At 33.6% G+C, this 14,833-nt stretch overlaps 1 protein-coding gene across 2 annotated transcripts; it reads left to right on the top strand.

Annotated features, from left to right (window-relative positions):
* Positions 1 to 43: 43 nt before the first annotated feature.
* Positions 44 to 13,600, top strand: LOC117118659 (iron-sulfur protein NUBPL-like). 2 transcript variants are annotated; one of them, XR_004447076.1, is made up of 13 exons: positions 44 to 208; positions 1,324 to 1,462; positions 2,250 to 2,284; positions 2,707 to 2,800; positions 2,924 to 2,963; positions 3,211 to 3,301; positions 3,927 to 4,020; positions 4,419 to 4,504; positions 4,824 to 4,944; positions 5,608 to 5,828; positions 10,652 to 10,777; positions 11,140 to 11,238; positions 12,736 to 13,600. XR_004447076.1 is itself a non-coding variant. In XM_033263324.1 (10 exons), the coding sequence occupies exons 1-10, from the start codon at positions 92 to 94 to the stop codon at positions 5,766 to 5,768; spliced, it is 978 nt and encodes a 325-aa protein (XP_033119215.1). In that variant the 5' UTR covers positions 44 to 91; the 3' UTR covers positions 5,769 to 7,098. The 2 variants fall into 2 exon arrangements, 1 of the variants encoding a protein (XP_033119215.1); XM_033263324.1 differs by lacking the exons at positions 10,652 to 10,777; positions 11,140 to 11,238; positions 12,736 to 13,600 and having other exon boundaries at positions 5,608 to 7,098.
* Positions 13,601 to 14,833: the final 1,233 nt, after the last annotated feature.

Here is a 14,833-nt window from a genome sequence, read left to right as displayed (position 1 = left end):
CTTTCACTCGGTCAATATATAATAAGAGGGCGTGCTTCTGAAAACATGTGCTCGCTCTCCGCTCTCTCGTAAACAATAACATTAAATAATCATGTTAAATTTAAATGTATTCGGAATTGCTAGTAGTATAACTAATAGATGTGTAAAGTCATTGACGTGCTCGGGTATTTATTGTATTAGGAACTTGTCATCACATGATAATCCTCTGGTAATACACGTAAACAAGTCATATTACAATTTCACCCAACAAAAAAGTAGCCTACCCTAGCCTAGAGAGGGGTAGGCTAGCTAGTCTTAATTAAGCCAGGACCATGGCCAGTGAGTGGCCGCCTAGCTTTCTACTACTGCCTCCTCGAATATGCCTAGTTAGTAGGCGAGGAGAGTACTGTGTGGTTACGATTAAGTGGTGGCTGAGTAGGTGGATAGGCCTATGCTTATGTACTTTAGGTTTGCGGCACGTTGTCTGACTGAGTGTGATGGATTCCAGACGGCTGTAAATTTCATGTGCGACAGTATGTGCGTGGAATTTTTAATTTTAATTTTAAATAAAAGTGTAAGTAATTGAAGTCTGCACTGAAAATCGATAGAAAAAAAGCTAAATCGTAAATTCTAATTGAATAAACTTTGCATGGAAATTAGTCCTTATTTTTGAAATCATGGTATTCCTAGATAAATCTTTGAAATTTGATTCGCAGACATAGGCTGTCCGTCCTGGTGGTGTATTTGGTTGTTATGTTATATATTGAGTAGCATATTCGGATTTTGGAGAAAATTTCTTCGATAATATGCAAATATGTAATTTGCTTATTCCTAAATGTCTGCATCCTGTGCAAATAATAAAAAATATGAGATTTTTTATTTTCATTAAATAAAAACTAAGTATTTTTTTAGTAGAAAGTGGTTCCATCAACTCCAAATTGATTACATCGTTCATGGCAAGCTGTGCGTACACAGGCCAACTCTGACAATGCAAAATGTGGTTGTTTTTTTTTACACAAATACTTCACGATCAAAGTTTCTGCTCCTTGACACAAATACTCCAAAATCAAAAGTTTTGCATATTTTACAGATATAAAAATTATATTATATTAAATTATTATTTAAAAATATGTTTTTAAGATGCAAAACAGGGGTGGCGCCAGCGGTGGGTGGAGGGGCGGCCCTCCTGTTGGGGAGAGCTCTGGTAAACACTGTACAGATGTGTGTTTTCTTAACAATAAAATAAAAAGTTTCAGATATATTTGTTTTACAGTAGCTTCAGTGCATTTTACCTGACCATAATATAATGATACAAGATTTGTTTCTGCTAATTTTTTATTATAGGGAATTCATAGCACTGATAAAAGAAGGGCAACGCCCCTGAAAGAGAAGGGCTTACCAAAGAAATGGCCAATTCCTGGAGTCAAGCAAATTATCTTAGTAGCTTCTGGGAAAGGCGGAGTTGGTAAATCAACAACTGCTGGTGAGTTTGAAAATTGATTGGTTTGATGTTTTGAATTTATAAACTTGGAAAAAAAAAACTTTCATTTAAAAATCAGATTGAGGAAGTATTTTCATTGCCAATTAACACATAATATATAAAATCTTGCATATTATGACTATTAAATTGGTATAAATTTTATAAATTCTTTTTTTCAATTGCAACAACAGTATATTTTAAAGAATTAGTTTTATTTTTATTTTGAGTGTTAGAAATTCTCTGTTACCATATACAGTATCATATTTATTTATGCAATGTTGATCAATGTCTATCATCTCAATAAACAAATGCTTGCTTGTTTTTATATTAATTCTTTTTCCAAAAAAAAAAATATTCCAAATGAATTGATTCAAAGAATTGTGTTTGCTAATGTTTGCACAACCTGCATTATTTTTAGTATTAATTTATTTTCATTGTTTCTGTATTTTCATATATATATATATGTGTCTCTGTTGTTCACTGTATATCAATGCACTTTTTGGGATTTTCTGTTGAAATATATATACAAAAAGGTTTTTATTGTCTGTTATACCCTTGCACTACAATTATTTAAAAAAAATGTAAATTGGGAAATTAATTTGAATTAATTTTATATGTTGTGCTGTGAGTAGTATTACAGAAATACATTATGATTAGTACTCTTTTATATCATATTATAATAATAATGATAAATAATACCTATTAAATTAATATATATATATTATTTATTTATTTATTTTAAAATTTGATATTGACTAATAACACGTAAGGTTTCATTTCTACTTCTCAGTCAATCTTGCTCTTGGTATTGCTGCAAATAACAAGGTATGTTAACAATAAAGCACTGAATTTTGTATTTAATTGCAAAAAAAGTAATAAAGTAATGCTCAGGATGCTTAGATTATCAACACAAAAGCTGGATGAATAATTATGAGAACCCTAAAATTGAATCCAGCAGCAATCATTGCTATAGTTTAATCTCAGGCATTGCATTTAAATTAGTATATCAGTTCAATATCAAAATCCATGTTTGTTTTATATGTTTGTATAGCTTCTCCACGTTAGCAAAATTAAATGATTTATCAACCTGTATCAGGATCGTTGACTTTATAATTTTATAGCTCTTCATTGGACATTTCACTGAATGCCTTGGGTCGAATTCAGACATTATTGCAACAAATTCCCCTGTAACATATATTTTAAAATCGATCTAATTGATCAACTTATGTTTCCATTCTGTTTTGCAGGCTTTGTCTGTAGGTCTGTTGGATGCTGACATTTACGGTCCATCAATTCCTAGAATGATGAATTTAAGTGGTCAGCAGCCTGAGTTAACACACAGTAAGTTCTTCTTAAGGATAAGAATGTATACAGTAGCTGCTATTCCTTTCCCAGGCCCCATTAGGAGGGGCCCGGATTGCAAGGCCTTCTTATATATATTTAAGATATTTTTTTCTTTTTCAGAAAATCTGATGAAACCAGTGACTAACTTTGGAATATCTTGGTAAGTGTTTTTGTTATTAAAGTTGTTTTTGATTGTGGGAAGCAATGTTATGTGATTCTTGTCCAGGTTGAAGAAGAGCACCTTCACCACCTCTGCTTAATATTCACCAATCTACATATCTATTTTTCCATCTTCATTCATTTCCAAACAAAACAATAAATCCTTCTAACATGACTATGTGATGAATTGATGAATATTTATGAAAAAATACTATACTATATAAAGATATACTATGATTTATCTATAGTATGTCAATGGGATTCTTAGTGGATGAGACATCACCTATTGTGTGGCGAGGTCTAATGGTGATGTCTGCTGTTGAAAAGCTCATCAGGCAGGTAATATGATGAACAAAATTAATTAAATGAACACCATCCAATGGATATATATCACATTGTAACACTGGTACTTGTGAGACCATCAATGTAATCAACATTGGGACTTGTCAATAATTAGATGGAAGATTGTCTTGTAAACACCAGGTGGGTACTAAGGCACAAGAGATTTAACTGTCCAACACAAGCTTTGTACTGGTACAGGTCTCCCTCTAATTAAAGACCCCTCCAACTAATAAAAGGCTGCCTCCAATTATTTCAAGACCACTTTTCTGTTGCCCTGGATGAACACCTATTCTTTATGATAATTTGTTTTTTGATTAGAGACCAAATCTGCTAAAGACCAAGAAAAATCTGGTCCCAAAAGTGGTCTTTATTAGGATGGTGACTTGTATTTCCATTGATATCTACTTGGAAGGTTATATAACAGTAATGGTGTGTATTAAATATAATAGAGTGCAGTGTAGGTTAAAGCTGCTGATAACCATTGTGTTCTGTTGAACCATGAAGATCCTTGTTCATGTTTCTATTCTGTTAAGCTTCTCTCTGAAATATTGTCAGTTTGTAATAAATTACATAAATTTGTTATTTTTATGATTTTATTTTTTAACATTCATATGAATTACAGGTGTCATGGGGACCATTGGATTATTTAGTTGTGGACATGCCACCTGGTACAGGTGATACTCAGCTGTCAATATCACAGCTCATACCTGTCGATGGTATGTATTCATACTTGACTTTTAGGTAAATTACTACTGTAAGTAATGCAACTCCTAATTGGCTTCTTTTAAAATGATGACTGCCACGGAAAATGCAGACGTCCCAAGTCTACCGCTACTTGCAGTAGTCTACCGTTTTTAGTCATGATCTACCGCACTACCGTAAGCCTATGTTTTGCTACCGCATAAAAAAGTCCTCCCGTAAATTTTTGTAAATCTAAATAATTCATTTTGAATATCAGCTCTAGCCTAGGCCTAGGTAAAAACATGACTCACGATGTTATAAACAATCGTAAACAATCACAAATAAGTTTATTCAACTCCCTACCATCACTGTTTATAATGCATTTGCAATTAATTACGGTAGCTGCTGACTTCAGTTATACTGTACCTTACAGGTTCAGTGATTGTGAGCACCCCACAAGATATTGCTTTAATGGATGCCAGACGAGGAGCAGAAATGTTCAAGAAAGTCAATATACCAGTAAGCAAATTAATACAAACATTGGAGGGCGATTATATTTTCAACATGCATTTAAGGATGATTTTTTTACATGTGTGTGCAATGAACAAGCATGGTGGCAGGCTCCTAGAGACTAATTAATGGTATTAGCTGTGTATGCATGTTGTTTGTTGTGTCCCTGCTTGCTCATTCTGTTTATTGTGTTTATAGAATGTATCACTATTTTAGTTTTTTTTGGCAAATAGAAATAAATTTGATTTCAATGAGCCTCAGACTTAGAACATAAAATATTATATAACATGTCATATAATTATACAAACATTTCAATTTTATAATTCAGGTACTAGGTCTAGTGCAGAACATGAGTGTATTCAACTGTCCCAAGTGTGGGCACAACACTCATATATTTGGAGAAGATGGGGTTAAGAATGTAGCGGATGAGTTGGGAATAGATATACTAGGTAAATATAAATATTTATAAATTTCAGCTCATGCAAACATATAAATATATGTGTGTGTGTGTGTGTGTGTGTGTATATATATTGGTGGGTGTGTCTGTAGATATATGAAGTTTGTTAGGGGTCCCAAGTCTCCCTCAAGTCTCCCGGAAGATGGGAAGGCCTCCTGCACACCCACAAGCAAGAAGAATATCCTGGAAAATAAGCCATCTCCCACATATTTGCATCATGTTTTACTAATGTATTTTCAATTGTCTCACAGACGTCAGTAATTATGGGTATTACCATGCACAGCAAAATAGAATTTAAGCTCATTAAAAGATCTCCCAGACATGGCTTCTTCCAACTTGGGACCCCTGCCTTGTGAGTAAAGGGAAGGTGAAAGTATGTAGAAATATGTTTGCTCATTTTTTCCAGAAACCCTATTTATTAGATTACTGTCTACTATTGAGTTTTCTGTGACAAATATATGTGATCTGCCCATATGTGGGCATGATGATGTCACATGACATCTATTCACAAACCATTTGTCACAAAAATTGATAGTGTAGGCAGAGCTTATGATAAATAAGTGATCAGGGTTTTGTTTGACATTTTTAATTGTCTGTTGTAGAATATATTAATTTTTAATTAACCTTATTTTGTACTTAATTATATTCTGTACAGTTGATATTCCTCTACATCTAAACATAAGACAGATGTCAGATGATGGAACACCTATTGTTGTGTCCGACCCTGAAAGTGACCAGGCCAAAGCATATAAGGATCTGGCCAGAGAAGTGGTCAAGAGGCTACCAGAGTACACTGACCCTTTTCCGAAGAGGTGACAGTAACTCAGAAAATTTATTCAAGATCACTGGAAATTTGAAATAGAATCATTTTATAAGGTACCAAAACACTAGTTAAAAGGTAAAGCATCAGATTTTAAACAAAACATTAATTTTGTGATGCTAATGTAAACTATATAATGTGTTTTTCAATATTTATTTTATTATTTGTAAATCTACCAAATATATATTTAATTTAAACTTATTTCAAACATTCTTGGAGTCTATAGAGTGTGTAGCCCTTCACTTAATAGTTCTGCTTTCTAATACAGTCCTGTAAAACAATAAATACAATTTACAAGGTAATAACAATAAAATATAATATGTTACTTGCTAGTAAGATGTAAAATATATATTATTGAGAAGATTGGTCACAGAATATGACTGAGAGCATTACAAAAAACAGTTACAAATCAATAAACAAAAAAAATGTAAAAAAAAAACTGCAAGGTGCTACACCCATAAACGTAAAAAATATATACATATTATGTTTCTTTGAACAGATGAGTTTTTAACAGTTTATGTAAACATTGTCCAGTTAAGCAATTTTCTTGATTATAATGAACATTCAATTCAATAATCTTTATTTCTATCCTACTCATCAAGAAATAAAAAATAGTATTATGAGGACTTCTTACCAAATAAATTGAATGAGGAACAACTACATTGATTAATGCCAAGTAGGATAAAATATAGGGGACTGTATATATACAGTATGAAGAGTCTTGTTTGATAATTGTGCAATTATAAGAAAAAATTACTTTGCACATTACAACAAGAAAACATATTAGAAATCAGTATATAACTTTAATTTTCAATTTTTAAAATTATTTACCATATTTATTCGCATAAACGTCTTGCTTTGAATAAATGATCCTCTCAAATAAACTCCCACTCCAGAGTCTCATTTGGAATACATACCTCTGTCAAATAAACGCCTTGTGTTGTTAATTTTTTCCTCGAATAAATGCCCCAGAAAAAAGGACAGTAAACAAAACTAGAAGTAACATAATTCTAAACACATTCTATGAATATATTCTACTTCTGTAGAATTACATTTTTTAACCTCGTTGGGATCAATAAGTTTTATGATCACACAATGTCACATTTTGACGGTAATTATGTGTTGTAGTTCCACATTTACAGAAAAAATAAGGGGCGTTTATTTGAGTATATAAACTCCTCCTTCGAATAGATGCCACCTCAATAACCCTCCACAACAATAAAAACCCTGGGTGTTTATTCAAATAACCGAAAGGTCCACTGATTAATCTCAGATAACATAGTGTAACACATACTCCAAGTATCGAAATGCACACCATCGTGTCAGGATTCAATATTTTGACATTAATTATGTCATCATCATTCCTGATGATGACATAATTAATGTCGAAATATTGAATCCCGACACGATGGCGTGCATTTTGGTACTTGGGGTATTTATTATACTATCTTATTCAAATAAGTATTGTATACATTTAATATTTTTAAATGCATGTTATATATCAACACTGCATTATATGTGATTGTATATAAATGCTTTATGTGTATGTACAATGAGATTGTAGTAAAAATAAAAGAATAAATACTCATTAATCCATTTTTCTTGTACATTTTCACTAGAAAATATTGTAGAGAATTTATGAAAACATGCTTTGTAAAGAAAGGTTCCAATTATATTGCCTTATAATAATAACAATTATGGTTTGAAAAAAAAGAGCTTGTAATGCGTTTTATGCACAAACTAGATGAACATTTATACATTTTATAAAAAAATTGGCATAATTAGCTTAACAATATTTGTAGTGCTTTCCATATCCAATTACTGTATCTGAAGGTGCTTTATATTATTACTCAAGTCATTGTGATTCGTTACCATACACAAAACGCAACCTGATCACATGAGTTCAACATAGAATATTCGCATCCAGCTGTTCATACTCATTACATGGTCAGTTCAGTATTGTTGCTCATCCTTTGCTTGACTACACTATTTTCACTATTTCTCCTTTCTTCCCTTCTGCACAAACATTTTTTTCTGAGCAGAAATCTCAAATTAAAACAGCACAAGTTGGTTAAATTCTTCTGAACACATGCTGTGCACATTACTGTATTTATCACAAAATTATTATACAGACCATGTCTTCACAAAATTTATCTTAAAACGTACCACATATTTGTATCTAAGTACAAACAGCGGTATGTTTTGACAAAGGTAAAGGGTGTCCTTTGTCTTGGTCTAAAATCATCCTAATACCTATGCAAATACAGTGTACATATTTCATATATCCTAGTCCATGATCAGGGTGAGTCAAATGGCCGAGCAGTTAGCTGGGGTGCGGCAAGCTACAGCCATAATACCGGCGCTGGTTCGAACGGCACGCTCACCTATGAGAATGGCACGCTCACCTATGGTTCTGGTGGTAGAACAAGTCTTTTCGTATAAGGACTATAAATCCTAGGCCCAGTGTATACAATGGCTCTTGTGTACTATAAAGAACGAAGTCACTCTTCAAGACGAGTAGGGGGATACCCCGGTGTACTGGAACAGACAGCCCCGGTGGTGGACTATGAGAGTTGCTGGTACCGGGTTACCAGACACAAAGGGACCCTTAGGGGTGAAGAAAGTCATTGATTGAGTTCCTATTCCACATATCAAGCACCCTGAGCATCTTATGTTAGATAAATATGGTGCAATATGTAACTACACTATTATTATTTGATCCAACTAGAATTAAATGTAGATTTTAAAGCAAGTCTAAATTTTCAGTTTTTTCCTTATTTCTTTAGGCATGCACACAAACTCAGATACTTTATTCTTCCATAAAATTCCATACAGAAGTTTTCCGCCGGCAATATAAACAAAAATGTTCATAGTTGTAAACACTACCGACATAAAACCTACAAAAAAGTGTTTAATTTATTAACAGTTTCAAGATTAAGTCCATCTGTACAAATACCAACAACTTTATTGCAATTTGCATACAGTAAAATATGAAATTGTAGTCTTGAATCTTTTATTCTAAGAATGAGTTACAGTTGGATTATTTCTGTATTATAACAGTAATTGCAATGCAAATACAGTTCATTTATTTTATGAAATAACAGAAATGTAATTAAAACAAAAGTTGTACATGTTCCTGATATTGTTTAATGATTCGAGTGCAATGTTAATGACCAAACATTCTTTGTTTTAATATTGAGCTTTCTATGGAAATCAGGGTGCCGGTTACACAAGGAATCCCCATGGTTAACCCATGGTCAAAATTAAATGATTGTATTATATGAAGTACAGTAACACATAGATATGGGGGACCCAAAGGAGGTCCCCAGCAATGGCTGTGCCAGAGAGCAACCTTTTCTAATTGGATTTGTCTATAGAGTTTAGGTTCATGTTGAAGAGCCTGTCCGACAATCTTGTGGATTGTGTTACGGTATTCTGTCTTGTTCGACAAACAAGAATGAAAATATGCATTAGGCCCGTTATTTCTGTCCTTTTGATAATTATAGCCATGGTTTGTTATTATAATGCTGATAATGCTCAATTGTTGTGTATTACTGTGGCTATTAGAGCGTACATTGTACATATAATTAAAAAGTCTCTTTTATTGATGGGCCTATTAAAAAAAACTGGATTATATTTGTGCATGCTATATAGTATATATTTTTCTAAATTGTATGTTTATACATACTAATACATAACTAAGTATATTAAATGGTGATTTACCAAAAATATTTTATACTACTTCTACCTGATTCTCAACTGATTTTGCAGCATGACGTCTCGTAGCGGATATGGTGAACTGAAGCGCAAACACATTTATGAATAATAATGAGGTTAAAGGGTTAAATTTAATATTTCATAATGCACATTTTGTTTAAAATCATTTTATGGTTTTAAAAAAATTAATCAGTAAGGAGTGTATTTTCTATCTAAAATTGTTAAATCATTTTTTGATTTAAACAGAAAATACTGGATACCGATACTTGATATATGAATTGATAAAGTGATTAATTTTTAGGGCGTTTTCCTGTCAAAGGTCAGTTTATCGAGTTCATGTGAGTAGTTCTCTAGCAAGACACGAACGTTTAAAAAAGAAATGCAAGTAATTTTATTTGTGTTTTCATTGTCATTTTTTAAGATAAAAAGCACTTCAAAATGAAAGTGTTAACAATTTGAAGTAATGCTTTGATGTTACTGTTAGAATTACAAAGGCTTATTTTACAAGAACATTTTGAATTACGATGCATTACATCAGAGGCATTGTGCATCCACCGCAACTGTATGGCAGTTGCACAATTGAAACAATCTACTTCCGGAATAAAAAAGTAAAAACGAGTAGGCCTACACCTTTGTCTTGCCTTTCGATTTTTGCTGGTGTTCAGTGTTATTAATATATTTTACTTTATTTAGAGGATTTCCCACTTAACCACTTGATATTCTGAACTGCCTTGTTCCGGTTTATGCATCAATTGTGTAAATGAGTATATGCAAAAATATATTATGTGTATACAATTATTTTCAATTTTTCATACGTAATGTTGTATAGGGAAAAGTAAATATTGTGTCTGGAATCGCCACACCACTTTGTTACTCATGTTTACGTTTGCCTAATTATAGAATTTAAAGCATCAACTTCCTTTAAGGGAATAATTAGTAGGCTGCTATGTTACTACATGCTTGCCTCTAAACTGAGATGTTCCCTCAGGGATGTGGGGCATCAGTGTCCAGGGTTTCTCAGTCACTGTACTGTACTTAAATTCAATAAGTGTTATAAATTGTTTTTTATATGTATTGATAGTCAGTGTTGTTATTATCTCTTGATGCCTGAATTAAAAAATGTTCAATATATAAATAAATAAAATATATAATTTATGTTCAGTTTTTCAGAAAATTGAAAAAAAAAATTACGTAAACCTTACCGAACAACACAACGATGAAGAAAGAATTGATGGCCATGTTAATGACACTGATAGCTATGGGTTTTACAGATATGAGAATATATATGGTATTTAAACATTTTTTAGTACAGTAGTAGTGATAATGCTTTATCCAAATTTATATTTCATGTCAATAATTTCCCTGTTACTGCAGCAATCACCCTTTCATTGTAGGTAATCAGCAAACTAGTTTACTTTATATAAGAAGGGAAGGTGAAGGAAAGAGAAACATTGACCCATTATGCAGCTTTAACTTCCACCTGATTGGCTTAAAATGTCAATTTTGTTTTTTTGGTAAATGTCTCGCTCTTTAACAAAAGAGAATCCTTTCTTTGTTTAGTTATTTTCTCCGAATAATAAAAACTTGGAGATGAATACAATGTAATACACAGCAGCGAATATATTATTTTAAAACATTTTATTCTTACAGAGCTATGTGCCACTTCCAGCGTGGCCAATAATGGCAAATTACTTAATTTGCTGCATTTTTCAAATCTTTGGTAATGATGAACAAGATCGTATCATTATGGTATGTATAAAAAATGAACCGTGGTCAGGAGTTCCATCTACACACTTACAATTCTTATCTCCTATTGCTTAGACACACCAGTTTACAATGATGACAGGCTGTGAAGTGGTTCATCCTATGTTTCCAGGGGTTCTGAGTCTCCAATAAGTTGCAAAAGTCTCACGAATAATGGGGACAGCCTTTAGTGGCATAATGCCTATGAGGTCCGCAGGGGCCCCACCCCTATGGCCCTTGATTTATCACCCTGACCAAAAAGTCATGTGTCGAGACATGTACATAACAGCATAATGTGTCTCTGACATCAATTGCAGCAATGACATATATCATATCCAGTGGCAGATTGAAGGGCGCCCTGCTGAAAATTATATTCGCAATTTTAAGTCTGTGAGTGCCATTTCCCGCCATCCAGAGGTGCTACAATCATAAATTTTTTTACTTCAGCCCAAACCATAGTGGGTCTGAGGTGGAATAGACCCTACATCTCTGAATGTTCCTCCCTGGTCCCTTCTATTTCAAATTCCTGGATCCACCATTGATATTATATCATTTATTTGTTGTTAAAAACATTTAGAATAACAATGACAAACATGATTGAAAAACAAACACATTTAATATCCTATGGCGGAATTAGCAAATACCCAAAAAGGGCCCAGTGGTGGCTCCGGAAATTTACCGACAAGGGGTGCAATATGTCCGAAGGGGAGTCCGAACCAATGGGCCGACTAGAGCCTCCATCCTGGTCCCAGAATAAAAAAAATGTCTGGTAGGGATCACAGGAGAGTTTCTAGAGCTTAGCATGGTCCAGATTGTGCTTTTAGACCACAACATTAGGGAGTAGCAATTGAAATATTTTATTTGGTTAAGCAAATAACATTTGTTGTAGCGTCATCATTGTGGGTGTTGGAAGACAGGCTGTCCTACAGAGGAAAAATCCCCCTCCCCCACCCCCGCTGGCGCCACCACTGAAAGGCCTCAGTCTCAGAAAGCCTCAGGGCCCCGACTCCATCGTTATGCCACTGACGGCCTCCTCACTCCTGCAAGAAAATGTTATATATTTGGGGACACATTAGTTTTGATATGTTTATGTTGTGATTCCACTAAAAAATTATGTAATGTTGACAACGGTTAAAATATTATAATTAGCTGGTATATGTCACATGAACACATTAATATCTCATTATATTATAATTGTTGTTAGTACAGTAGAGCCCCCTCTTTGGGACACCCCTATTCAGGGGGACACTTTTCCTGAAAAGGGGGTTGGAGACACTTTTTGAGCATACCAAATGGTCAAATCTTGAATAAGGGTACCCCTGTTTAGGGGACACCCATATGGGAACACTTTTTGGTCCCGAAGGTGTCCCCTTAATATGGGTTGTACCTTATGGAATTTGTTGTTATTTTGTTATGTTATTGTTATTGGAGATAGCAATTAGAAAAAAATCAATATATGATTTGTATACATTAAATGGTTGGTACTGTATTTTATTGTTTTAGGAAGAAAGTATTGACGAGATTACGGAGATGATGAAGAATCTCAATACCTAAGAAGGGAACCATAGAAACAAACAAGATCTGTGTGGATTTTAATTAATTTTAAAAAAATCTAACTTTCATAAATGTTTTTAGGTTGGATTGTATGAATCCTACTGAAACAAACGCATAAAAGTTGGGTTCTATTAAGTGAGACTTTTCAATACCTTGTTTAGCAAACTTATTTTCTTTAAAGATATCAGATCAAGGCTGAAAAAAAGTTTTTGTGTTCACATATTTAGCAAAATGGTTTTGCCCAAAGCCCCAAATAAAATACTGTACCATTGTTGAAAGTACAAAATGGGATTTAGAATTATAGATTATAAATTTTTAAAAACATCCCTTTTTTGGTGGCAGTCGGTGTGCTAACTGACCAAAAATAAAATGGTATCTTTATTTTAAATCACATTCATGAAAGATGGTATAAAAAGTCTCGTCTTGGTTACCTGTAAATAGATATACATATTCTTTCATTTTTAAAGTTTCATTTGAAGTGGTGGTAGGATTCAGGCAAGTAATCATTATATAATATATATACCTGTGTGTGTATATATACTGTATATATATATGATTACTTTAATAATCCCACCAAAAATGTACTTATCATGAAGTAATTTACGTTAGTCAACATAATTAAAATTATCCTTTGCAATCCTGTTATTGGATTCGCCGCTTTTTACTTTTGGAACTTTGAATTGGAGTCAATCGTTTTTTCTCGTTTGCATTTATTTGAACATTATTATTTTATATTGGACAGTTTAAATTCGCCTTATTATCCCTATTTGTAATCCCACTTTTTATAATAAAAATTAAGTAATATTTAGGCTTACATAGAAAGGATTTTGTAGTTTTCATTTATGGTTGCATAAGCCTATTGAGTGAGTCTGGGCATAACAGTGGCGTCACAGAGTTTGTGGGGCCCTGGCGGTGACTGTTATTGGGAGCCCTAATAAGCGAGTGAAGCGAGAAGCAAACAAACAGTCGAGGTCCAGGGGGTGAAGGCCCCTGGCAGGGTCCGAGGGGCCTTCACCCCCTCGCGTTTGTGCTTAGAGCTTATGGAATTTATGAACTATTAACTGCGTTGTCAGAAAACATAGAATGGTCCATGACTGATGAAATATTTCAGACAATTTTATGGCAAAACCAACAGATTATATAGGCCTACAGTAGGCCTATGTACTCTATGTAAGTTTACATAAATGCAGAATATTTTAGTGAGAAACAAAACATGTTTTAATAACATATATACAAACTGGTCATGCGCGACTCGATCAAGTGTGGTTCGCAAGACAAACCGCAACAAACAAAAAACTGGTTTCTGTATGATGATGCCAGGCCAGTGTATATTCAATGTTAAAACTGTTGGGGCCCCATTGAATGAAACTACAGTTTATATTATATTTTGTTTAAACTACAATGTCTTTTGTTTAAACTACAGACAATGCCTTTTGTCTAAACTACAAAATACAATATAATGTTATTAAATTCCTAAATCTGCCACTGACAGTGGTATTTTCTCTATTTATGAAGTCCCTCCCTGGCCACTCATCAAATGCCTAGATCCGCCACTAAAACCGTATGCATCTTCAGAAATCGATTAAATATGACCTTAAATTATTGAAAGTGCCTGAAATTCCTTCCCTTGCTCTCTCTATATCGAATTCATACATCCGCCACTGACAGTGGAGGATTCAAGAAGCCCAACTGAATCTAGTTCCCCTCAATTTAAAAAAAAAAAAAAAAAAATTGGGAAAAAAGAATCCGCCACTGACAGTGGGGGATTCAAGAAGCCCAACTGAATCTAGTTCCCCTCAATTTAAAAAAAAAAAAAAATTGGGAAAAAAGAAAATGATATTCATTGTATGAGAGCGCAATTTCCGGCCATTTTGAAGGTGCCATTGTCATAAATTTTCTTCCCAGCCTAACCATGGTGGGGCTGAGGTGGTATTTCCTCCATCTGCGAAAGTCCCTCCCTGGCCCCTCTTCAAATTTCTAGATCTGCCTGAAAACCGTATATACATCCTCAGAAATCGATTAACCAAGACCTAAAATTATCAAAAAT

The sequence above is a fragment of the Anneissia japonica genome, unplaced genomic scaffold (genome assembly GCF_011630105.1).
Source record: "Anneissia japonica isolate Jap-2015-1 unplaced genomic scaffold, ASM1163010v1 scaffold376_len1572418_cov194, whole genome shotgun sequence".
Taxonomy (NCBI): Eukaryota; Metazoa; Echinodermata; class Crinoidea; order Comatulida; family Comatulidae; genus Anneissia; species Anneissia japonica.
The sequence above is the reverse complement of the archived record's forward strand: the minus strand, read 5'-3'. Positions and strand labels throughout refer to the sequence as shown.

What these genes read in the sequence shown, in the direction of transcription:
- LOC117118659 (XM_033263324.1), top strand. Translation starts at nt 92, where the DNA reads ATGTTAAATTTAAATGTATTCGGAATTGCTAGTAGTATAACTAATAGA. An exon ending in TGGTAAATCAACAACTGCTG is followed by an intron (nt 1,463 to 2,249) that starts GTGAGTTTGAAA and finishes TCTACTTCTCAG; the next exon opens with TCAATCTTGCTCTTGGTATT. An exon ending in GTATTGCTGCAAATAACAAG is followed by an intron (nt 2,285 to 2,706) that starts GTATGTTAACAA and finishes TCTGTTTTGCAG; the next exon opens with GCTTTGTCTGTAGGTCTGTT.